Consider the following 25087-nt stretch of genomic DNA (forward strand, 5'->3'; position numbering starts at 1 on the left):
TGGTGCATTTGGTCCTTCCCCACTTGTGGCTTTAGTAGAGAGCCAAAGATAGAGCCCAATCCCACCTGTCTGTGCTGAACCAGCTGTGATTATGCTGGAATTCTGTACTTTGTCTGTAGCACTGATTTAATGCTCAAGAAACAAGTCAGAACATGAGTTCTAGCTGCTGTGGCTGGCACTGTTCTGTCCCAGTCAACGTTTCATCACGTTTACATCCTGCGCACAGCTTAGTTCACAGGGGCTGAAAGAACAGCACAAGCTGGTGCTTCCCAGGCTCTGTATTGGATTTTTGATCGCTTAATTTTCCTGTCTGGGCTGTGTGTGCTGCATCTGACTGTGTGCTCAGGAGGCGGGAGAACAAGAGCCTGTCCTGGCTGCGCTGTGTGGGTATGGGGTTGTCTAAGGAAGCACATCTTTCCAGGTTTTTGGCAAGAACAATAATACTGGCATGCATCTCTGCAATTCCCATTTCTCTGTCATTGTGCAAGTTTCTTAAAAATCAGAGCTTGTAGTCCCCACTAAGAGAAAACTTGATTTCTTCCAGTGGCAGCTGGATCATATCTCTGAATACCTGCAGAGGTGGCAGTGATAGCTGCAAATTGGAGAAGGATATGTTGCATTAGTAAGTGCTTTCAGCAAAATTTTATTCTTTACTAGGTCTTCATAAATGAAGTGTTTTCCAGACTATACATTCAAAGGCCACAAGGGAATTTGTTTACTATTGTACAGCAAGAGAAGGAATCACAGAACTCCCAGAAGCTCAGCCATGAGGAAGTACGTCTGGGCTGGGCCTAAAACCCCTCAGACTGAGGTTCAGATCTTCCCAGTAAGAAAGTCCCAGTTGCAGGTTAGTGGCTGGTTTGAACTGTTAATCTCTCCAGTCACAACAAGTAGCAGAGTCCTTTCCAAACCTCAAGGACCTTTCCAATAAGGGTGTCAGAAATCATATTTGTTCCCATGAAAGTTCTGGTTTCAAAAATTTGGCAGCTTTCAATGAAAATAGCCTCCCAACCAGCTGTAGTTTCTATCATCTATTTGAAAAGCCTCTTTTCTTGCAGCCTACCAAAGCAGAACACAACATAGCAGCCACGTATTCATTGCCTTTTGTGTCAGGCAGATTGCAGGAAGCAATTGAGTGTGTCGTAAGTGATGTCTTGGCTTGTTCCAGTGTAATACTGAACTGCACTCAGTGGCTTGGTTTGGGTTTTTCCAATTTAAGAATCAAAGCTTCAGCTCACTCCTACCTGGTTTATTGCTGAACACCACCCAAAGCATGTTTTGCTTACCATGATTCAAAATTTAGAGGAATAAAATAGCTAAAAAAATAAAGCTGTATGAGGAACTCTTGAGTAAAGAAAGGCACTGTTAATGAAAGGGAAATATTTTCCCATGTCTACAGAGAAGGTGGAGGGTTATCTGGACTCAGAGCACATGAGCAGCTTGCAGAGGCAAGCTGCCATCTCTTTCTTTCCTTTGCCAGGTTGAGCAGGAGGCAAAAGGTTCTGAAGCTGCTATGGAAAAAGGTGTGAGGAAGGCTTGGGGACATCAGAAACGAAGCACATTTAGCTGGAAGAGACAGGACATTGTTATGGATTTGAGCATCATCATCTCCATGAAGGACTTTGCTGCTCCTGCAGGGAAATCCCCTGTGGCAAGGTGGCTTGGGAAGGGGGACAGCACACAATGCCACAGGCAGCAGCTGCCTCAGGCTGGTCCACACAAGCCCTGTATGAGCTCTGTGATGCTCCCAGCTGAGGAGGAAAAGCTGAAGGTGAAGCTGCTGCTGCCTGGCTGTGTGAAGGCTTCTTCCTGTGCTGCTTCCCTTTCCTTATGCTATGCTACATGGAACTGTGCTCCAGACAAGCCAAACATTACCAAATTGTGCAACAAAGGGCTGTCAGATCAGCTGGGGTGAGAGCTGGTGTCCTTCTGCTTGTGGCTTCATGGCACCAACCTGAACTGCATGACAGCAGCAGCATCTTTCCCCTTCCTCTCTTGAGGCTTCCTGCGTTGTCCAGGACCTGCTCTGCAGCAGGTCAGGATCCTCCAGCTGGGGAGGTGGCTTCAGGCTTGAAAGGATGAGGCCTAACCTGCCTGGGAGCTGAGGGTAGAAGGCTGCAGGTGCTCTTGGTGGACCCTTTGAACATACCAAGTGCTGCAGGATGCAGCTGATTGTTTGTAATCAGACTGCAGAGTGCTCAGCTGTCTTTATCTCTCTGAGCCCTGGCTCCTCAGCTGCAGAGTGGGATGGTGTCTGCCCCCTCACTTCCCAGGGCTGGGCAGAGTGGTCATTAACCTTAAACTCGGTGAAGCCCCTAGTCACTACAGCAACGAGTGCCACACAAAAGCCCAGAAGGAAACTAATTCTAGCGCCAGAGGCAGGTTTGAACAAGTAGCATCACATGCTGGGCAGTGAGCAGAGACAGCTTTACATCAAGACAGTGAGGTTTCACATACCCTGGCCCTTCTCTCTTTCCCAAGCAGCTTTGTTTGGTCTTCCTGCACCTTTCCCTGCTTTGTGCCCATGGGAAAGAAGGAGGGTTCTCTGCCTTCTCACCTGGCCCAGGGAGTGGGGCAAGGGCTACTTTGGCAACTGGCAGGGGTGGCCTGCCTGTAATGCAGCAAGGACCACAGCACCCTCACTCAGCAGGGCTTTGGAGTCCCAGGCTGGCAGAAGAAAGGTAGATGTAATCCTGTTACTGAGTCCAGATGTTGTCTGTACTTTAAATGGGGAAAAACTGTCAGGGTGATAAATTCAGAAAATGTTAGCAGATTGCTTTGAGACCTTGCTGTTTAAAAACTTACAAATACCTTCCTCCCCCACCTCCATATTTGAAATGTGTCTAAATTTGATGTGTAGATTGAAAAATTGCCATTTCTCTTTCTTAGTTTCCAGCTTGGAAAGGTTTGGACTCTCTCCCTCTTCCCCACACAAAAGCTGTCTCAGCCTGAGCAGGCATAAATATTTTTATCAGGCTTAAATAGCTTGGGCTGAAGTTAAAAGCAAGGGAAAAAAGCAGCCTTTGTTATTGGGAATGCTGGAGCGCCGTAGCAGGCAGTGCTACTGGTTTCACCTGTATGATTGAGTCTTTCATATTAGCCAGGAAAGCTGAGTCTGAGCCATGTGGGAACGCTCTGCCTGTACCACCCTTGCTGCTGCCAAGGTCAGGCTCCACTGGCTTTGGTCACCAAGCAGCACTGACATTAATGTTTGGCTTCATTTTCTGGTGTGAGTAGCTACAGTAGCAAAAGGGCAGTTTTGACCAGCAGATCTTACTCTGGGCTGAAAACAGACATCCCTCTTGCAAATCATCGTGATCTGAAGATCTTGTCACTCCCAGTTTACAGTTTGATGCCTGTAGCATTTGCCGAGGGAAGAGGTTGCATGCATGTTCCTCAACCGGATCCTGCAGAATGAACTTGGGAATCCTAGAATGTCACTGTGGCCTGGAGTGAATTCAGCTGAGCCAGCCAGTGATGCATTTGGGGATGTCTGGCTTAACCTCTGCTGCTAGCAGAGTTTTGGGACAGGTATCCTCTGGAAGCAGTGTGCCCATGGGCAGCTGGGCATGAGAAAGGTGATCCTAATCAAGCTGACTTCTTTCAGCCTGATGCATCTTAGAAGTAATGTGGTAACAGTAAAACATTTAATCCACAGGGACAGCAGTCTAGCAGGGCAGAGCAGTGATGTCATGCTGGTCACAACTGCAAGAAGGAGGCACCTGGCCCCTGGCCACGTTATTTTTGAGCTTGGAAGGCACACGTGTTCTGCAAGAGCATAGCACTAAGGAAAAGAACTCACCAGCACTTCCTGCCCTGCCCTGGCAAACTGATAAAGCCCTTTGCAAAGCAGGGCGACCCCATTTTATTTTTAAAATGTGCAAAGGCATGGAGCTCACAGAATAACTGGAACACCCAGATTTGGGCATTAATTCAGCTTTAATTCATTGCCTGGTGAATTAAAGAGTTAATGTAAATGTAAAAAAGGACAAGATGGGCACACAAACTATTTCCAGAGCAATGTCTGCATAAGAACATTCATCTATGCATGTGCATGGGATCTAAAAAAAGGTAGCTGTTAAATGTTACACAGGGAGGGGCATGGAGCATTATCCTGAGCACCGTGTGAATTTTCCTGCTGCTTGGACAATGCATCTCAATCCTGTTCCCTTCCCTTGTTATTCCAGTCCCAGCCCTCCCATAAGCAAAGATAATTGTGTGCCGAAGGATACAGTTCCCATGTACAGTAAATGCTCACATTGAGGAAATCCAGGTTCCTGCAATCAAAACCAGCAGTTTGTTGTGCAGTTACGATAACAAGGTCCACTGGGGTGGATCTATCTTTATTGTGTGCCCTGTGGAGGCATAAATGAGATTGCCAGAGATATTTTCCTTCTTGCCCAGATGCTAGGACAGCAGGACTGCTGTGGCACCAAAACATGCTGAGTTCAAGCCAGAAAGGAGCTATTCCAGGGGGTCAGAATTACAGCCCTGAGCTCCTGGAGCACACAGAGTGCCTCAGCATTTCTTGGCTCTCTGTGAAACAGCTTCATTCCCACAGCAGGATTAGTTAGGAATGAGATTTGCTATTTATGGCTTGATTGATGATGTATTTTATTGATAGACTTTATTTCTGTAACAGAAACCCTTCTCTGTCAAGCACTTGTGAAGCATTAAAGCAGCTGTGCTAAAATTTCCAGCTGGAAGCAAAAATATCCCTGCATGTCCATCTTGTCCTTCTGATCTCCCTGTGCTAGGACTGAGAGGTGATTTTGCTAGAAAGAGGGACTGGTGAGCTTCCAACATCACAGCTGTGGGTGACAACTTCAGATTATATTGCCCTGAACAGGCACTTGGGCTCTTGATAGTGATGCCAGCCCTCCAGAGACAAAATGCCAGCTGGAAGGAAACAGCCCAGGCTTTAGCCTGAGCACCATCTGGCCCAGCCCTCTGGGAGGCCTTGTCACCACCAGGCAGAGACCCTGGCAATGGGACCATGTCCCAGGAAGTTGGGAATTAAATCCTTTCATTGTGAGCTGCATGGCACAGAAAGCTTTATTCAATGTGGGGTTGGAGCAGCAGGGCCAGTAACCACACAAAGCCACTCTAAAACACCACAGTGGTCTCAGTCATGCCAAGGGCCTGTGCAAGGGGTGACACACGGGACTTTGCTGCCACAGGGCTGGGATGTGGCTCACAGCCTTGTTGAGGTCACTGCAAATAGGAGTGAGCTGGTTGCAAGCACAGCTGTTAAGGGGGTGCTTGGGGAAGATGGCTTAGATCAAAGCCATGGTGTTTACTAATTTCTTCTGCAGGTCAATAGTGTAGTAACCACCAAAAATAAGCAGTCTGATGCTTTTAGAACCCCTGGGCTAAAGGAAACACTTTCCATTTTAGCACAGTCTTTTCTCTCTGCCCTTTTTCTGGGCACTGTGGTCATGAGGCATCCTGGAAGCCAGAAGGGTTTGCCACAGCCTGATCCTGATGGTGCTGAAATGCAGGAAGAGCGTTGCCTGTAGTGCCTGGTTAGAAGCACAGAACTGTGCAGGCTTGTTCCCACCCAGGTGCACATCACTGGCAAGGCAGTGAAGGCTGCCCTGATCCAAGCAGGCTGTGTGGGTTCCCAGACATGCTTCTCATGGAAGGTGGCCAGGACAGACCTGCCTATGCCATTGTCACATCTGAACTGCTAGCGTTATGTTGAAGAAAAGCAGTGCTCATCTCCAGTCCTGCTTTTTTACACCTGAGGAGGTTCTGCCTGCTTCTTTTCCCTTTCTGTCCCAGGAATTTTAAAGGAGACAAAGAAAGGATATGCCCTCCTGTACTGCCCAACAGCATTGCAGTGGGTTGACAGGAGGAAGTGCCTTCACAGTTCTGTTTTTCAAAGTTCATTTGATAAGATCCACTTTCATCCTTGCCATGAGCTGATAAAGCCTCTTTGGGAAGCTGGTTGATAACTTGCAGAAACAAGTGTGCACTTAGGAGTTTCTAGATTAAAGCATTTTTTTCCGGGCTAGAAAGGATATCAAAGTTTTTATTGCAGTGGGGAGTTTCTTTCATTTTTTCACTTGAGGAAGTGTTCTCCGAATCATTGGTCATTTATTCCACTTTTCTTTCTCTTCCAGGGAAGGAACTGCCATGCCCGTGGGACTCTTCCGGGTGTGCCTACTGGTGATTACAGCTATTGTCAACCACCCGCTCTTCTTCCCTAAGGAGAATGGCACTGTCCCCGAGAACACGGAAGAAATCATCCAGAAGATGAAGGAGCGGGAGGAGAGCCTTCGGCTGGAGCAGTTGCGTTTGGAGCAGGAAATCGCAGACCAGGAAGCCACGCAGAAAGCTCTGGAAAAGGCTGCAGTGGTAGTGGAGGAAAGCAAAGAAGAAAAGGTCCGATGGGATATGTGGACTGCCCTTTCCATGGTCATCTTCCTGCTGATTGAGCTCTGGAGGCAGGATTTCCAGGAAGGGAATTGGCAGGACATAGGAGGGGAAGAGGATGACATGGCAGTCCTGGGGAAAGCATTTAAAGGAGTGGCCTTCCCTGACAAGGCTGTCTTGGCCAGCTTCTATGAGAAGCGTATCCTTGGTACCACTGGAGACATGGCCAGGATGCGGGAGATGGTGGAAGGCTTTGCAGATGACCTGCTGGAGGCCTTGAGGAGTGTCTGTAACCGGGATGCTGACATGGAAGTGGAGGATTGCATGGGTGTGGGGAGCATGTATGAGAATTGGAGAGTGCGTAAACCCTTTGTCTGTGATCTGATAGTGCCTTTTGCTCCCCCAGAGCCTTACTGCTTTCGCTGCCAGACCTGGTGCTCTGGTGACTCTTTTCCCCCAGATGAACAAGGTTATGGCACTATCAAGGTGTGCAGGGCAGATGAGGATGCAACAGGTTGCATCTGTGACAAGACTAAACTAGGGGAAGATATGCTGTGCCTTCTCCATAGCCAGGTCAGCAGTACCAGGCCCAGCAGTGAGATGGAAGACCTCCTGTGCTTCAAAAATACTCAATATCTGGATGCCGACCAAGTCATGAAGTGGTTCCAGATCGCTGTCACCAAGGCCTGGAACAGAATCTCCCACAAGTATGAATTTGACCTTTCCTTCAGCCTCCTGGACTCGCCAGGAGCCCTGAAGATAAAATTTAAATCGGGGAAATCGATTGCCTTCAACCTCACCCCTGTGGTGCAGTATGAGAACTCCGATGTTTACTTCATCTCCCACTTCCCTCGGAGCAGCCTGGCAGCAGACATCCCCTCCAGCACCCGCTGGTTTCTCACCTTCGCGGTGTACGAGAGGAGGTTCATCCAGCTGGTCTCCAAAACACTGCCTGCCAATGCCTGCCATGTCAGCTGCCTTCAGATCCTCTCCTTCCTCCATGGCAAGCAATGCAGCCTCACAGGTCCCAGTGGGCTCACCAACTACCACCTGAAGACAGTGCTGCTGCATCTGCTGCAGGCACGTCCCAGTCAGGACTGGGCCCCAGAAAAGTTGGAGGCTCGCCTACAGGACATGCTGAAATTCCTGGAGAAATGTTTGCATGAAAAGAAGCTCTATCACTTCTTTATTGGCAATGGGAAGGTACCAGCAGAGCTGGGTTTCCCCATCATATTTCAGGGGGCTGAGCCTCTCAACCTTTTCCGTCCCTTTGTGCTACGCAGGGAAGTCTACAGGAAGACAGTGGACACATTCCACGAGATGCTCAGGAACATGTCTGCACTGATAAATGAGTACACAGTGCACATTCCCCTTGCACACACCAATGGGATCCGTAAGGAATCCCTTTAACCAAAGCCAAACTCTAAGCACAAGTCCAGAGGGCAACTTTCTGAAGCCTCCTGGAGACAACTGACTTTACCAATACAGCTTCTTGTCTGGAGCTGAACCACTCCTGGGCTGTGGTTCCTGCAGAAAGGAAGAGGCGATGCAGGGGAGAATAGGGAGAAACTGGAAGATGTGGTATTGAAGTGGGTTTCTGTTCCACTGTTGTGCTTGGTTTTATGCAGCTAAGAATATATTTTTCTATTGTGCCTCAGTCATGCTACAGCAGTGGTGAGCAACAAATATACGTAATTTATTCAGATGCCTGCAATGCAAATGGGGGTGGGGGGTGTGATGGTGGCCAAATACTTCATTTCCTTCAGAAGGGAGAGATAAGAACAGGGTGGGGGAATCAGAGGGAATCAGAGACAGGATCTTGGGATCAAAGGAGCCTGTCTCCTTGCAGACAGCAGGAGCTCTTTCACCAATGGGAAGTGCAACATAAGACTCCATGCTGATGTGGAGAGGAGGAGGGTCATGCCCAAGGTCTGGACTGGATGGAGATCCTTAAATAAACACAGCTTCAAAAGGGAACTGTATTAAAAAAAAAAAAAAAAGGCCTTCTTGGTTGGACTTGCAGCAGTAATTTAAATGGCTTGTTCTGTCCTTCAAAAACACTCCTGCATATTTTTTCTCCTGTGGGAGGATGTAGCAGAGCCAGGGTCTGTGTCTTCAGACCATTTCATTCGAGTCTTCCATGGTAACAAGGCTAGTGGTTTATATTCCTGCCCATTTTGTATGGATCAGTGTACAGGAACCTTTATTACCTTAGATAAAAGAAACACCACTACTGGGTTCTGACACGGATTGCATCCCTTCTGCTCCACATGTGCAGGCAAAAGCTACTTTATACATTCTCCTCAATCTTTTTAAAGACTGCTGCTCTGAGGAGCTGCACCAGGAGACTGTAATTTGCTGAGCTGGGAGTGCAAAGGAGGAGAGCTGCTTCAGGCTTTCAGGCCAGGGGAGAATCTTGAGGCATGTGCTAAAAAGAAAATCCAGTGCAGAAATGGAAATGCCTGAAATCCCTCAAGGAAGCATGTTAGTGCTGTTCCAGAGGGCTGCCCAGCCCAGCAAGGTGGCTTTGCTGGAGGACAGGACTCAGGAGATCCTCACCCTCATGAGTGTGGGGTCCAAGCCAGGGCCTCAGTGCATAATTGCTTTATGCTAGTCCCAGAAGCCTGGCTTCCAGTGCTAAGAGGTCTTTCCTACCATTTTCTTACACTAGATTTCCTGCAAAGTTTTGCACTAGGGCTTCCCTTAATCCTGTTTACAAGAGGGTAGTTGTTCTGTGAGGTAAGACTCATCAAGGATGCTTTCACCATCACTCCACAGGTCCCTTTTTATCAATCCTCTCTGTCCCATCAGAGAGAAGATTTAATCCTGTATCACTGCTGGGGACAGCATACAGCATGAAGTTTGTTACCCAGCCTTATCCAGCTGATAAGCAAACTCTCCACAGACATGTCCTCTCCTCCCTTTTCCTGGTAAAAACTGTTTCACCAACCACCTCATTGATGTCTGCTCTTCTCTGTCCCTCCACCAGTGAGGGCCACTGGCACACACAAAGGCAGAGAAAGCTGTAATTCCTGTCTCCACACGTGGTTTATAAGAAAGCACAGGAAACTATGCTCAAAGTGCTGCCTCCCTTGGCTTTTATTACCACAGGTAGTTAAGTAGGATCTCTAAGCAGAAAGTAAGAGGTAGGTAGCAATGGGAGAGAAGAGGCTGATGAGTAATGCCAGTAGGGAAAAGTCTTGGATCATCAGTGCTTGCTCCAGCATCCTTGGCGATGAGTGCCTGGGAGATTGCCAGGGCTGGCAGAGCAACAGGGCAGGACTAATGGCTGATGCTAAACGAGTGCTGTAAGCCCCTGGCTTTCCTTAGTCCATCCAATCAGGCTTTCCCCACTAGGAAAATGAGCAGGAGCAGTCTCAGGGGACATGGCAAGCTGGTAGTGACAAGCAGAGGTACAGGGAGGGTGGGTCAGTACTGGAGCCTGGAGGCTACATCGAAAGCTGTGTAAGTTGTTTGCAAACCCAGGCGATTTGCCATTTTTACCTGCCCAGGTTTACTGCAAAGTGCCTGTAGCAGATGCAGCTTTACATGGACTGCTGGCAGGCAGGGCACGCTGGAGCAGTTGTGGTTGGAGTTGCTTCTAAATGTGCTCCCAGCCCAGCCAGAGAGAAATAAGAATTTCTCTGCCATTTCCTGTCAGGAGTCTAAATTTAGACTGTCCAAAGAACAGAAACAAATTTGTGACCCAGGTCTCAGGAAATGACATTCAGAGTTGAAAAATAACTTTTATGTAAGGTTGAGCAGGGGGAGCATGAGAAGAAAAGGCTGTTGAACAGAATAAGGTAACTCCCCTATTAAAATGGCAGAACAAAGCTTTGCAACACCAGTTGCAATGGGCTTGTAAACGTGCCCAAACTCGTCTTTACACAGCCCTAGGCACCACTGCTCAGACTCAAAGGGAACCTGAACTGATAAGTGGATTGAATCTTTTGTTCTTTGTTTTCTGTATTTGTATGCCTGTTCTCTCTTACGCCCAAACTGACCCTGAAGTGTTTCCCATGGGGTTTAGTTGAACACAAGCTGGAGCTTAATTGAGTAATTTATGGATTTGATTCCACTGAAAGCAAATTGCTTGGCTTAATTTTCCTACATGCAATATGCTCATTTTGCCCTGAGCACCTTTAAAGTGATCTGGTCAGTGCATTTAGGTTGTGAGGGGACCCACTCATACCTGTTGGGGGGAAAGGTTCTTTGTGCTCCAGTCAGCCTCAGAGTGGACACCTTCCTTGCAAACCAAAGTTACAGACATGTCCCATCAGAGGAAAGGTTGGTACACAGTGTTTCTTTGGACCACACCTCTGGCATGGTACAAGGAGGCTGTGATGTGAAGCACATCATTCCTTGTACTTCCTGTATCAAATCTTTGCCCAACAAATACTAGCCTATCAGTAAAAGCCCACGCTCACATTTCACAAGGTTTATAAGACAATTCAGTTCCATCAGCTGTCAGCCAGTAAAAATGTCCTAAAACTTCTTGGTTTTGCCTGTGTGTAGTTCTGCCTTGATTGAAATCTGGGTGGGTATTCATAGGAAGTAGCTTTAAAGGAAGAGAGTAGAGGTGAGATTTTGTGGTTTAAAGTGGAAAACGTTCTTTTAAAACCATACTGCATACGGCACCTGAGTAAGAAACATCTCTTTGGGAATGCCTGTATCTCTGTGAGACACCCTAAGGAAAGGTAAATGGCCTGTCCTGGACCCCTTTCTTGTGCCTGAAGAAAGAACCACCCCTAAAGAAACACCCCTTTCTTGTTCTTGCTATTTGCTAACCAGGTGAATTCAACAGATGAACTCCGAGTGCCTTCACTGGTTTCCTACCACTCCCTGTGCCCTCAGCTTGTGGTTTTAATATTTTATTACAGGCTCTGTCAAAGCAATGGAATTGGTGGTGAGTTGATAGCAACCACTGATCTACAGCATAGCCTCAGGAGCCATTTGCCTCTAGGAAGTGTCTTGGTCTACGGTTCTTATTGCTGTTCAGGAGCTGAATGTCTTCTAAGGGGAGCTGAGCTGTTGGGTGTTCACTGTTAAGCAGCCACAGAAAACAGCTTCTCTCTCTCCAAGTTGCTCTGTATACAGATCTGTATACAGATGTAGTTCAGCAAAATTATGCAAAATATATCCAGTATTCAAGCAGCAGGATTTGGTGTTTGGTCCCCAGCCATTTTTAATGCAAAGTCTTTGCAGTGTTATCTCTGTGGTGAAGAAATGAGACTTTAGGCACCTGTAACAGCTTTGCTGCTGCTCAGTGAGGGGTTGGCTCTCATACCTGGTAAAGAGCTTTATTTATTACTTGTCTTGTTTAGAATTAGGGGGGGTCTGTGTGTAATATGTTAGCTCAGAAGCAAAACTGTAGTACAAAGATGAGTCTTGGCAAAGCAGCCAAGATGGGCAATGAACACCAGAAGTCTCCAAACTAAGGTCTTCCTTGATTGACAATGCTGTACTTAAACCGCTGCTTCTATAGCAGGACACTGTTGAATTTGTATAGATCTTCTCATGCAGCTTTATTTATAATAAAGGAAGTCTTGTAAAAAAATCTAAATTAGCATAAAGTCTCTTTTGTTTCTAGTTCCCTGCAAAATGTTTCTAGGAGAGCAGAAGGAAGGAACAGGAATAGTTCTGGTGTGATCCTAGCACAGTGAGCCCAGCAGCAAGAATCCCTGGGATTCCTGGATCCTTGTAGAAATTATTCTAGAATAAACTGCAGCATGAACATGAAGTGGAATAGTTATTCCAAAATAATGCCAGGGATGTCGTTCTTCTTGAGAATATGAATCCACAGGAAATCAAAGTAATTATTCTGAATATGTCTGCTCAAAACCACCCTTTCATGGCAAGCCCTAAATAATGCTGATAAATGTTGCCCTTATGGGCTGAACAAGAAACTGAATTTCCAGTTCAGCCAGAGGAATCCTCTTTACCTTCTTGTTTTATGGGTATCCACAGCCAAGCTCAGCAACCACCCACCACCACTTAGCTCCTGGCTTAACCCCTTTGCCTGGTTTAAGGGAATGGCCTCTCCTTGTTAATATTCTAATGTGCTCTGGCTCTGGAAGCATACTCAAAGCTAGTTATTAATTCATATAATAACAGCACCCCTGTTTCCTTGGCAAAATGTCTTCTAGCCGCACAGAATTCCCTGCACAACTTTAATAACAGCCTTCCAGTGCTCATTGGGGCTGAATCAGCACTGAGTAGGTCTGAGAAGCAGCTGGCTTAAGAGCTGCAGCCCAAATCCACTTAGCCAGGAGTTACAATTTCCCAGGATCAGCCACACACTGCTGGAAAAGGAATTCTGTAGCTTAGGATCATCAGCAGTCTTGGTTGGTTTGGTGCAACTTTGTTATTTAAAACCCAAACAAAACAAAAATAAACCCACCTTGTTCAAAGCTATCTGACAAGCTCAGCAACATTTTCTCCAGTGAGCTACTGAATTCCTAGAGCATTTTTTTTCTTTGTCTCATTTACTGCTTCAGTATTGCTGTGGAACATAAAGGGTAACATCATTATAAAATCCCTTTTCAGAAGGGCAATTGGCAGAGTTTTGTTCCATACCATGGCCAGTATTACAGTATTATCTGTCACAGAGTAGGCAGAGCAGAAAGCCACCCACTAGAGATTGGGTTTTAGCTTAAAGATTTATCTAATGACTTTCTACCACTCATGGGATAGCTGTAAGCAGACACAATCTCCTTTATTTCAAGTAAGCAGAAATACCTGTGCTATTGAAAAAAAAAAAAAAGCAAAAGCAACCTCAGAGGACATGGTGACTCCTACGCATGCTAACATGATTTGGTAAGGTACCACTAGGGATCAAACTGGTAACACTGGTCTCAGAATGGGATAGTGCTCAGGATTTGCCCACATATTGAACATGTTCCATCCTCTCTGCTCAGTTCTGCACTATGGTTTGTTGCACGCAGGACTAAGAGCTAACTCAGGTCTGTCCCAAAGTGCCACTGGCACAGGATCAGATTTTAAATTGTATTTAACTGGATTCCATTTGTTTGGGAAAAGGATGTCTCAAGGTGTTGGATCACTGGGTCTACCAAACATGTGAGTTGTTGCATCCCTTCCAAGTAAAATTCCAGGCAGCCCTGTCTTTTTCTGAAAGGATAAATTCCTCATGGCAACATAAAGTAGGTTATTTTTAGCCAGTTTCCTATGCAGTCGGTGTGTTTACACACACAGGCCAGAGGGAAAGAGGGGCTATGCTTTCATCTCCTACCAAGTAGCTTCTGAATCTTTCAAAAAACTTTCACTAAATTTGACAGAGCTCAGAAATACCTCTATAATTTTTAAGCAAGCAAATGGCAAATGGATAGGAGGCAGAGGCTCTCATTATGCTGCAAAAGCACAAAAGAGGTATTTGAAATGTTCCCAGTGCAGTAAAAGGCAGTTAGTACTCATGTCTTCTTTGACCTAAAGAAATAAGCTGTGAGAAAACAGGGTTGTGTTACTTCTGTTACTCTCAAAATGATCCACCCAACTTTGCAGCAGAGCCTTAAGGGGAGATGGATGCAAACAGATATTCCCATCATATCTATTGGACCTGTTTGGTCTCAAAACAGAAATCTGAACAAGCCCCATGCTGTGCGGTAATTAATGTTACAGTGTTTTTCAAAATAAACTTCATTTTCCAGTTATGTTACATTTAGGAGTGTCATCTGAGACTCTTCAGCTGCTGGAAGTAAAATCTCTGGCTGCAGAGGCAGAGAACAAAGCTTCTGAATCATTATTCAAAGGCAGCACCTCTGCAAATAAAGGCTGTGAGTTTACAAGTAATTATAAATCTGTCTAGCTGAAACCAGAGCTCACCCAGAATATTATAGGAGGGAGAAAAAAAGGTATTAGCTGTATTGATCTGCTCTGAGGGGGAAACACAGAAGGTGCTGAGGTGAAACATTTACATACAGCCTGTACAGGTATTTGAGTTCCTGTACAATGTCTGGCCATGGCACTGTGTTAAAAATTTACCCAAAAATAAAAAATTAAGCCACAATGAAGTTCTTAAAGTTGTCTTAGGCACTCTGCAGTAAAAAGGAGTCTATTTTTGATGTGAAACTATCTTCAAATCCACTGGTGGGCCCACAGCCATTAACAGTCTCAACTCAGCAAAGACTTAATCCCGTAAGGACAAGATTAAATTCCTGTCTGTATTGTCCTACTATCCAGAATAGCCATGATGCTTATGATGCCATTGGAAGTCCAATTAGACACCTTCCTGCAGACAATCTGACATTCAGGATCCAACACGGTGCAAAACAGGCCCAGGGGGCAGAGCTAGGCAGGACTGGGATCAATAACCCCATTTACCACAGCCTGACTCATCAGTCACTTCACCTCCCCAGGTGCATCTGCAGTCTTGCTCTCTAGCCCTCTGCTGGGAATCAGACAGCACAGAGGGATTTCCCAAATCCTCAGGGAGATGGTACTTAGCTTGCTAACATGTTCCAGGTCTCATCCCTGCCAGCTCACACCAGGCAGGGCAGGGCAGGGATGGTTCCCGTGCCTGTAAGCACAGGTGATCGACAGCAGCCCTTCCTGGCCTCCGTCACACGGGCGTTCCCATGGAACAGAGGTGTTCTGCACTGTCAGCAAGCAGGATATTCCTGCCAGTTCAGTTCACCCTCAGGGCCATCACATCATGTCAGTATTACAAAATTCCTGTATGCAAAACTAGAGAAAAGCAAGGCTTGTCCACATGCAGCTTTCTACCATCAGCCCCACACTGACTCCCCTGCCAGAGCTACACCTGGCAAAGCTTTGGAAGCAAAAGGTTTGATCCAGAGCAGAGATAAACCAGCACAGAACAGTAAAGATACAAAGAGCATATGGAGAGGAATTGAGGCACCTAATCTGTGGGCTTGAATACACAGGTTATATCAGAGCTGTCTCCCCACAAAGACAAACAGCTGATTAATCACCATGCTTTAATTAAGTAAGAGGAGACAAACTCTGCTTGTAAGCCTAAAGAGGCACAGAAAAGAGCTTTGTGATGAATGTGTAAGGGAAAAAAACATCCACACTCCAACCTGTGGATTGGCCCAAAGCACATTCTTGTTGAGAGCTCCCTTCTGAGGATGGTTTGAGTGACGAGAGGAAAGGCACAAAAGCATCCTTTGGGGTAGTAGGAATGCTGCAGAGAAGCTGCAGGAAGGACAGTATTAAGTCATAACATCTCTGTTGATCCTCATTGATTCTTCAGGCAGTCTGAAGCTGACAGCTTTTTTCTCAGCCCTCCTATGCCTTTGCTGTACACTCACATAGGTGACTCATGCAAATGGTTTGCAGTTCACAGGAAACACTGTCTGTTCCCTACCCAGCTTGTGGCTGTTCAGTGCCCCTATTCCTGGCTCCCTTTCCCCTGGAGAGATGGCTTTTTCCATCAGTTTTGCCAAGGGTGGTGGTTCTAAGACACAAACCTACAGCACATGCTGTCGTTCTCACAAGCTGCTTCCTTGCTCACCAGAAGATGCTGTGAGAGGCACAGAACAAGCTCCACATATCAGCCCCTTAATGCCAGCTGCATTCTCAGTCCTTCCTGGACTTAGATACAGTTTTATTGCAGATTGCTAAACAGCTGTCACACTCCACCCCAAGCACAGCTGCATCTCACTGACAAGTTTTGAAACTCCTGTTTTAGTAAATCAAAGTCTTGTAAAAGGGGAAAAATCTAATGACTCACGTGGCATCATTACTCAGATAAATCAGCAACTGCCATCCCTTTTGGCTTTGGACCAGCAATAGAAAAGACTGTTTCCATCTTACAGAAAATGGGAGTGATTTAGGAAAATTGCACCTGACCTAAAGACTGTAAAGAGACTGTATTTTCATGAGCTTTTCCCAAGTGAAATCCATGTCCAAGGAACAGTGGTAAAATAATCAAGCTACTAGTAAAGACAGGAGAAAGGATAAGAAACAGCCAGTTCTCAAACCCTACTAATGCAGGGGAACATGACAGATGCCATGACAGTGGAAAACTGGGGAGAGCAGTGCCAGGACACGTAATACTGTGCCAACACCACATGCCCAACACATGCACTCACAGCCAGGCCTGTCTCGTGAGCAGGACATGCAGCTGCTAAATGAAGCATGGCAAGAAGCAGAGATTAAGTGAAACACAGCAAAAAGGTGAGATGTCCTTTTTGATTGATTAGAAAAAGCAACAAATCCACAGGCATTCATGTAGAGTTGACACAAGTGTTCCAGGTGTCTGGTACATGATTTTGGAGACTTTTCAAACCAGTATCTCCAGTTACTACCACTTTCAGTGCAAGAACCACTGGCCCCTTCAACACATCCCTAGACAGAAACTTGTCAACAATTTCCCCAAGCAAGGGCCTTCTGTTATAGCCACAGTCCCATTCACCCAAGTTCCCACTCAACTTACCCAAAACTCAGCAAAATTTCCCAGATCTGAGAACCTGGGATCCCCATTCCTTCCTCATATCTTGGCTACCCTCTACCTTTCTCTTAGCTCAATATAAGGTATCCTAAAAATATAATGAACGAACGCTGGACCACATCTTGTGTGATGGTTCAAAGCATCTCAAGGACATCAGTAAAGATATAGGGACATGCTACAAATGCAGGACAGAACAAAGCCTAATGCCTTGATAACCTGAGGTATCTATTATCCACCACGCTACTAAACTCACTATTTTTATAAGACAGCCTCTGTCATTGTTTGCTTTACACAGAACTTCTCTTTTTTAACCTGTGCTAGTAGCAGTTGTATTTGGTAGCACAATAACAAAACAAAGAAACAAGCACCCTCTTTTCTCAAAAGCAAGAGCACTAACAATTTTCAAGGGCAAAACACAGAGCAGACAGTGAGTAAAGACTGTACTTACTGTACTATCTGATCCACAGAAGGTTTTAAGGAAAGCTCTGACCAAAGGGAAGAGCTGTTCATCTGCTTGATCCTTTCCTTACTGACTTCCATCTTTCTCTTCTGTTGACCAAAACTGAAAATGCAAATATCTCCTTTACACCCATCCACCCTGAAAGGAGAGAGCCAGTCCATTCCAAATAACTTGTCTTTTTCTTTCAAGACTGGGCCAGTATTGCATATTCATTACCACATTAGAAACACTTTGCCTGAAGCCTGCATTTCTTGCTGTGCTGTAATGAGTTCAAGACCCCAGATGTCTGCCTGGGGATTTAGAACACAGATATTTAATAGTAAATTACAAGGTAGAATATTTCATTTAACTTTTTTTTTTTGCTGAAATAGCACATTTATAATGGTACACTACAGCCACTAAATAACGATGGGGAGAGCATTTCTTTCTGCTCAGATAACACAGTCACTGGGTTACTGTGGTCTGGATGAAGCCAGTTCAGTTTTTGGATGCTGATCTCTGTTCTTAGCCTATTGTTGGATCTCCCTAATGTCACATCTCCCACTACAGTCAAATAACACATTGGAGCAAACTGTAACATATTTCTGCACTATACTAACAGCTTTTAACCAGACCTACACAAAGCAGAGCTGCTAATAAAATCAAAATGCTCTGTAGTTAATTCTTGGAAGTTTGCCACTGAGATCCCACCAACACTACTTCAGAGACATCGGGTTTATAAAGCTCAAACCCTGCTTTCATCTAATGAAAGGGCCTAGATCCACATCCTGACAACATTTCACAGCTTTAGGCTTCTTCTGGGTCCTCTAATGACAATGTACGAAACATGTGTAGCATCATATCCTGACTGGAAAATTTTTTAAAAAAACATCAGTATTCTGGAAGAACCAGCAGCATAACTATTATTTCTCTAAATAGTGCCAGATGTGTTTAAAAGCCACAAAGATAAACAGGAGGGGGAAAGCTGCATAGTTTGAATTAAAGCTACTAAGAGGATAAACAAGCCCCTCCAATAGCCACAGGCTGACAGACCAAGTTCTTTCTCATTCCTTCTCCTCATCAAATCTCTCCTTCCTACTTGAAGTTACACAAGCATGCACTGCCTCAGAGTTACTGTGGCAGGGCAGAACATGTTATGGAAAAAAATTTTTCCTCCAGAGAAGCTCCAAGACTCCCAGTGCCTCAATTACCATGAAATCCATGAACCACCATGTTCTGCTAAGCTACATCACCTTACTGCAATGGGAGGCAGGAACAGTCTTGGATATCTCATGACAAACACCTCAGCCCCATGGGAACCACAGCCCTGTCCTTGAACATGCTGCTTTGCCTTATTTCTTTCTGTGTGCTTATTCCCTGGAATTATGCCTAGTTTGGATTGCTAGTGGTCTGACAGACATATGCAGCTGAGCAACATCAGAATGAGTCAGGTGTGGACAGGAAAAAAAGGAAAAAACAGGAGAGGATGAAGTTTTTCCTTTAACTACTTGTGATTCAAATAATATTATTCCCACTCTGCTATACTAACATATAGGATAGCTTCAAAGATGTTAAACAGAAAAGCTCTGATCCTGTCACTTAGCTGATGGAACAGGACTTATTCATTCCTTTACCAGCAGCAAGACACCACCATGTTCTGACTGAACTCCTTCTACTACTATTCTCTAATTTTACCAACAACTTAACAAGTATAGTGATGCTTTAAATTCTGGAGAAGAACAGAAAATAAATGTCCTTCTGCTCAGGGTATGGTTTCTTTTATCTTTACTCCTTACTCCAGCCTTTAGGTTAAAACCTAAAATAAACACAACACTACTTCAGAAGGGCAGAGGAGGATTATAGCATATCTAACAAACTGGAAGCCCTTACTAGATGGCCCCAGCAAACATGACTTCAGCAGGGGCAGGTGGGCAGGGCTGCAGGTGGGTGTTTTGGCAGTAGAGCTGTCTGAAGAAACAGCCAGTTTGCACTAGGAATCACATCTTCACAAGCTACACTATCTGTTTTAGCCTTTACAGTGCACTGCTCCTCTCTCTCTGCATAACAAGTCCAGTGATTAATAGCTGCCCAGAATGAGGAAGGAAAAACTGTTTGAAGACAGCACTGTTTGCTTTTTATTCATTTTCAAGACACCAGTATAACAATTTTTAAACCAGGTAACAACACCAGTTCAGGGACTGCTCACCAGCAATACCTACAAAGAGGCCAGAGATTACAGACCATCACCTCTGAGTAAAGACATTTTCCTTTATGCAATACACATGGCCAGCAATGACTTTCCATCTCCTGCTTGAAACCAGCACATCCTTCTCTTGACAGTAAGGACTGGAGTTCACAGGTTTCTCAGCCTTTTCAGCACAGATTTATTGCCCATTATGAAATGCAACCACAGAAGAGCCCCCACCCAAATCACAGTAACTCCCCACACTGAAAAGCAGCACTGACACTTCAGCCAGCATGTGTCTATTGGCACCTCAGAGTCCATAATCACATGCCTCTGGGCTGTTCTTCAGATACAGCTGGAGGTAGTTTTTGTATATCTGTGGGTCAGTCATTGTAGCCTTGACAGCAGGATCCTCTTTCATGGCCTCCACCCAGCGCTGGAGCTTTGGGGCGTGATTCAAAGAGCTACAGGAAAAAGGAAGGGACTGAGTAACACAAATGGAAAATTTGGAGGGCATCAAGGAAGTAACAGCTTGAACAGTTCCATTTCACTACTTTCTCTGTCCCAGTACAATGTCCAGCTTAGCGCAGGATGCTTTCCCCAAACTGCAACTCAATACAAGCTTTCTTCAGCAGCCCCCAAGAGTGGCCCATGCTGCAGTGTGCACAAGGAATACTGATGCTGAGGCACTTCAGAACACACCAGAAGGTAGGCAAGGTACTCACTCTTTCAGCTGGAATGGTTCCAGGCGTTCAAACCATGGCCAGATCAAGTAGTCAATCATTGAGATTGAATCCCCACCATAGAACACAGTGTTGCGTTTGGACAGAGCCTGTGAAGGGTGAGAGATGTCAGTTGCCCCCAGAAGGAAAAGTGCAGAACACTACAGTACCAAAAACCCCACTTCATAGTGGAAAGCAGGCACCCTACAGGGATCAGTGAGCAAAGGAGATACAGTATATTTCTCTTGAGCTTGCAATATTAGCAGAGTCAGAGCTAATCAGTATAGTTAAGCTTAATACTACAGCTGGTATTTCATAAACTCAGTCCAGCTCTTCTCCAGAGGTTCAAAAACTGTCACAAAATATGAATCACTAGCAAGCTGCAGCATGTGCACAAACAAAGAGGAATTTAGCTCAGAATATATTTGTGATTTCTTACTTGTCAAAAAGCATTAATGGCACAAACTAATTGAACATGACAGCACACATATTTCTTGAGCAATAAATCTAGCTAAATTTATTATCCAGGTAAATCTGAGCACCATTTTAGCAGGGACTCTTTTCCCATGGCAGCTGAGGCCAAGTGGTCAGAGAAGTATTTCTAATATTACATCTCAAACTGCATTTGAGTCCAGGTGTAAGTGCAACCACGATGCAAGCGTAACTTACACCAGAAAGAGATCCTCACAGCTCAGCACACAAACAGGGCCACAAAGAATGCAGCAAGTTCTCCTGTAACATTTATGACTCTGATGCATTTTTAAGTGCCACAGTCATCCAAGTTTAATATGCTTTAAGGACTCTCCAGAGTTTGGTATCTTGTTTCATTAGACTAGTGCCTCTGTTTTCAGGCACTTTGGTGTTTGAAAGGTGAAACTCAAGAGACCTTACAAATCTTGATCTTTTTGGACACACACCATTCTGTACACTCATACAGCATTTATTCCCTGTCCCCAACTCCACAATCTAGAAGAAATTTTAAAGCAGCCCTTCAGGAAGCATCGAGGTGTTTGAGCTCTCAGGTGTCTGGCAGATCAACCAGCAGCTGCACAAGGGCAGACACAGGAACACAGCCCCCTCTGTCGGGCAGCAGAAACCAAAATACAGAAGTGTTCCTAAGGTGTTCCCCTCTGGAATATCTCTTGCAGTATGTTGAGGGAAGTTTGCATAGCTCAGTTCCGGCCTCCAATTCACAGCTGACCATCAGCTGCTGCTGCAAAAACACTCTGGGTATAGTAAAATAGAGACACTGAAGGAACTCAAGTTATTTCACAGTATTAATCAAGCAGGAAGAAGGTTAATCCTTTCTTAATGTTTAATACATCTGTATTTGAGGGAAGTGAAACACACATGACTTCCTCCAGGAACTTGTTTTATGCACTACTCCAGCCTCAGCCTGATCAGATGGACAAGACTACCCTGAAAACAATTGTGTTTTGGCAGCAAAACAGGGGATGGGAAAGCAGAATGCACAGGACTGTTAGGAGAACTAGGAAAGTACTAAAAGGTAATTGACAGCTTTGCACCACAATAGTCTGGTGCAAGTCTACAGAGTCTTCATCATTAGATAAAGTTTAGTTTAGCTAATTGAAATTTATTCTAATGGTGCCCTTGTGCATCTTGGGCTGAGGATAATAAATTGAGAGATTGTGTCCTGTTGTAACTACCAACTAAATGAGTGATCTACCTCCAAAGGCCACAGCATGAAAGCTAAAAAGGGATTATACAAAGGCTGGCAATCTGTTTATTATCATTAAATACTCTTACCTGTTCAAGTTTGCCAAACTTTTCAGCAATCTCTGCTTTCAGTGCTGTGGTGTCCTGTCCATCTTTGACTGCCAAAACATGCTTGAAAAGCAAGGATGTTATCTATACAAAGGAAAGTATAAAGTTTTTAATGCACCTAGTACAAGAAAAAAAGGAAGTCACTCAAAATGTTAACTTAGATGTTAAGATACTAGATTCAAGTTAAAGCTTATGAATTTGACTTTAAAGAATTACATAAAGTCCATTAATAAAAATCTTCTATACTTCATAAAAAGCAAGCAAAAGCCTAGAGGAAGAATGAATACTAATAGCAATGAATTTTAGACTTGTAGTAAGAATAGACTAGTGAAAAGAAGAGTGTTTCCCATCTGCACATTTTCTTTCTTGCAACACACTTCCCTGCAACCCTTTTTCCATCAGGTCTATTTACAAAGGCCTGTTGGAAATACATTCTCCCTCCTATTCCCTTTCTTTGTCCACATCCCTTTGCATCTTCTATTGCTCTCTCTCCTGTCTCATATCCACATGACTTCTTTCACTTCCTAGACTCCTCAGATCACATGCTAGTACAGAGAGGTTAATTCCAGTCAACCATCTCCAGCCCCAAATGAGAGCCAAACCCAGCCCCCCCATACATGTCCCATGTTCACAGCCACGTGCCATCACTTGTCCATGGTTTTAGGCTGTCTCATTCAAGCATTCCCCACATCCTGCATTCACACAGTACTTCCTACAGAAAGGGTCAGAATAAAATACAGCAGTTGTCATTTCCCAGGTCTCACATGTTCAGCTGGTTTGGTCTACTAACATTTGCTCTATTGTAGGATGCTCAAAACCCTCAGCCATACAAACTTTCACTAGTGTGGATGCCTTCCTGCATCCACCCTTGCACATAAATGCTGGGAGCAATTCAGAGACACAGTGGTTTGTATGTGCTCACAGCAAAAGGCCCCAGTATCCCCTCTGCTTATTGAAATGCTCATCCCAGACCTGCCTTAAAGGATGAAAGCAAGCATCAGCAAGAGAGCTGCAGATTTTGGTGAGATGGTAAAGTCAGAAACACAATCCCACTCTGATCACACAGTACCTTTGAGAAGTCTTCCAAGAGCATCCTCTGACAGGCTCGCTCATATGGGTCTGAAGGCATCAGCTTCTTCTCTGGAAATGCTTCATCCAAATACTCACAAGTGATTGGGGACTCGCAGATCAGCTGGCCCTTGCTGGTCTCCAGAACAGGAACCAGCCCAGCAGGGTTCTTCTCAAAGTACCAGTCAGGTTTGTTCTTCAGATTGATGTTGATTACTTCATGGCTAAAAGAGTGAAAGAAACAAGACCCAGACAGGCTCAGTTCTGCTCCAGTCTACCCCATACCATGGGTGAAACTCACTCACCTCAACAGTTCAGTACCTGAGGGGCTCAATTCACAAGCCACTGAACTGCTTCGTTTTCCTAAAGTTCTTTACAGGACTAATTCCTGGACACAGAAATACTGCCATACTTTGCTGGAGAAAGCAAGCGCTGACTTGCAATGAGTTGTTTGTTAAACTATTAAAAGACACACATACAGTCTGCACGCACCAACAGAGGCAGCCTTTATTGTCATGCTAAAAACAAAGGTCAGAACTCAGCACATTTATTCTTCTGGGGCATTCTAAAAAGAAAGCACTTCATTGCAAATAAGCTACACCCCAATTACGAAATGCACCTGAACCTTAACCTGCACCACAGAGCAAATCAGGAGAGCATCCTACCTCCTTATCTTCCCAACCTATGGCCTCACATAGAGGAGATGTTTAGGGTAAAGGCAAAAAGATACTGACTAAAAAAGATACATGGGAAATACATCTATATTACCAAACCATAAGTTACATGCTGTGTTATACATGTGACCCCAGAAAATTTCTAGTAAGCCCAAAGGTCTACTAAACACAGCTGAAGCTTCAAAATAACTGTGAAGTTACCAGAAAGCCACTATCACATCTAGGTAGCCAAAAAACCCCTCAAAAATCACTATGCTACAACAAACCTCCCAGCTCCAAAACCATTCCAAAGACGAGACACAATTAAACTGACCCTGAAATTTTATTGCATCTACTCTTTCAAAAAAAAAACCCACCCAAACAAAAAACCAAAAAAAAAAAAGCACCCATAAAAAAACAAACTAACCCAACTCTCATCTTACTATCAGGAGACCTGTTAGCATTCGCTATTCTAACATGAACTCCCAGCCCAATGTTGGTTAACAAACCACTGGCAGGCCTTGGTCGAATCAGAAGAAGATGGAAAAAATGGTTACTTTTAATTTGTAAACTGAGGGAGACATTAGATCCCATTTTAAAATGCTGAAATTGCATTTAAGAACGCTGAAATGCCATGGCTATCTTGAAAAAGAAACAAATGCAAGTACTGAATTCCATTAACTTACTACAGCACAAGAACAAGACTATTATAAGAACACAGTACAATTCTTATAAAAAGGCAACTCATTGTTTTTTGCTGGGGAGTGATACAACAGAAACACTGAATATTCATAGCTTCCAGAATTTTCACAGCCACTCACATCAAAAACAAACAAAAGTGTATGTTACCCAGGACAAGCTATGACACGCAAGACTTATAAAAGAAAATCAGCTTGGCGTTTTTACTTTGGGCCTTTACGCAGCTGATTTCATACACAGCCTACTTATTCAAGCTTCAGAGCAAAACACTCCCAGAAACCTCTGCTCAATCAGTTCCTTCAGGGCTGTTTAATTTAGGAAAGACAGGAAGCCAGGCCCGCCGCTCGCTCCTGCGGGCGCTGGGGTGCGGGGAGGTGCGGAGGGGCCGCGCAGAGCTCACCTGATGCCCTTGGCGCGGAGAACCAAGCGCGTCCGCTGCGCGTAGGGGCAGAAGCGCATGCTGTAGAGCCGGAGCAGCCCGGCGGGCACGGGCCCTGGAGCCGAGCTACCTGCGGGGAGAGAGGCTGTCACCGCCCGCACTCACCGCCGGCACTCACCGCCGCCCCCGCCAGCCCCGGCCGTGCCAGCCCCGCGCCGCTTACCCTTGCCCAGGCTGCGGGACTGATCGCCCGACATCCTGAAACGACAGGCTACGATCGGTGACTGCCGCTCCGCACCGCCCGAGCCCCAGGGCCGGGAAGGGTATCCGGCTCCGCCTCTCTCCCGGCC

At 45.2% G+C, this 25087-nt stretch overlaps 2 protein-coding genes across 2 annotated transcripts; one reads left to right on the plus strand and one right to left on the minus strand.

The window, feature by feature from the left end:
* The first annotated feature begins 6100 nt into the window (after nt 1-6100).
* ITPRIP (inositol 1,4,5-trisphosphate receptor interacting protein) lies at nt 6101-11941 on the plus strand. Its single transcript, XM_085064891.1, has one exon. The coding sequence runs from the start codon at nt 6139-6141 to the stop codon at nt 7786-7788; it is 1650 nt and encodes a 549-aa protein (XP_084921017.1). The 5' UTR covers nt 6101-6138; the 3' UTR covers nt 7789-11941.
* Nucleotides 11942-19357: 7416 nt separating this feature from the next.
* On the minus strand, nt 19358-25087 carry GSTO1 (glutathione S-transferase omega 1). Its single transcript, XM_085064892.1, has 6 exons — nt 24961-25087; nt 24759-24867; nt 23008-23230; nt 21921-22022; nt 20157-20263; nt 19358-19895 (listed from the first exon to the last, which is right to left on the minus strand). The coding sequence occupies exons 1-6, from the start codon at nt 24992-24994 to the stop codon at nt 19742-19744; spliced, it is 729 nt and encodes a 242-aa protein (XP_084921018.1). The 5' UTR covers nt 24995-25087; the 3' UTR covers nt 19358-19741.

Source organism: Lichenostomus cassidix, chromosome 6 (assembly GCF_008360975.1).
Source record: "Lichenostomus cassidix isolate B80296 chromosome 6, HeHo_3.0, whole genome shotgun sequence".
Lineage (NCBI taxonomy): Eukaryota > Metazoa > Chordata > Aves > Passeriformes > Meliphagidae > Lichenostomus > Lichenostomus cassidix.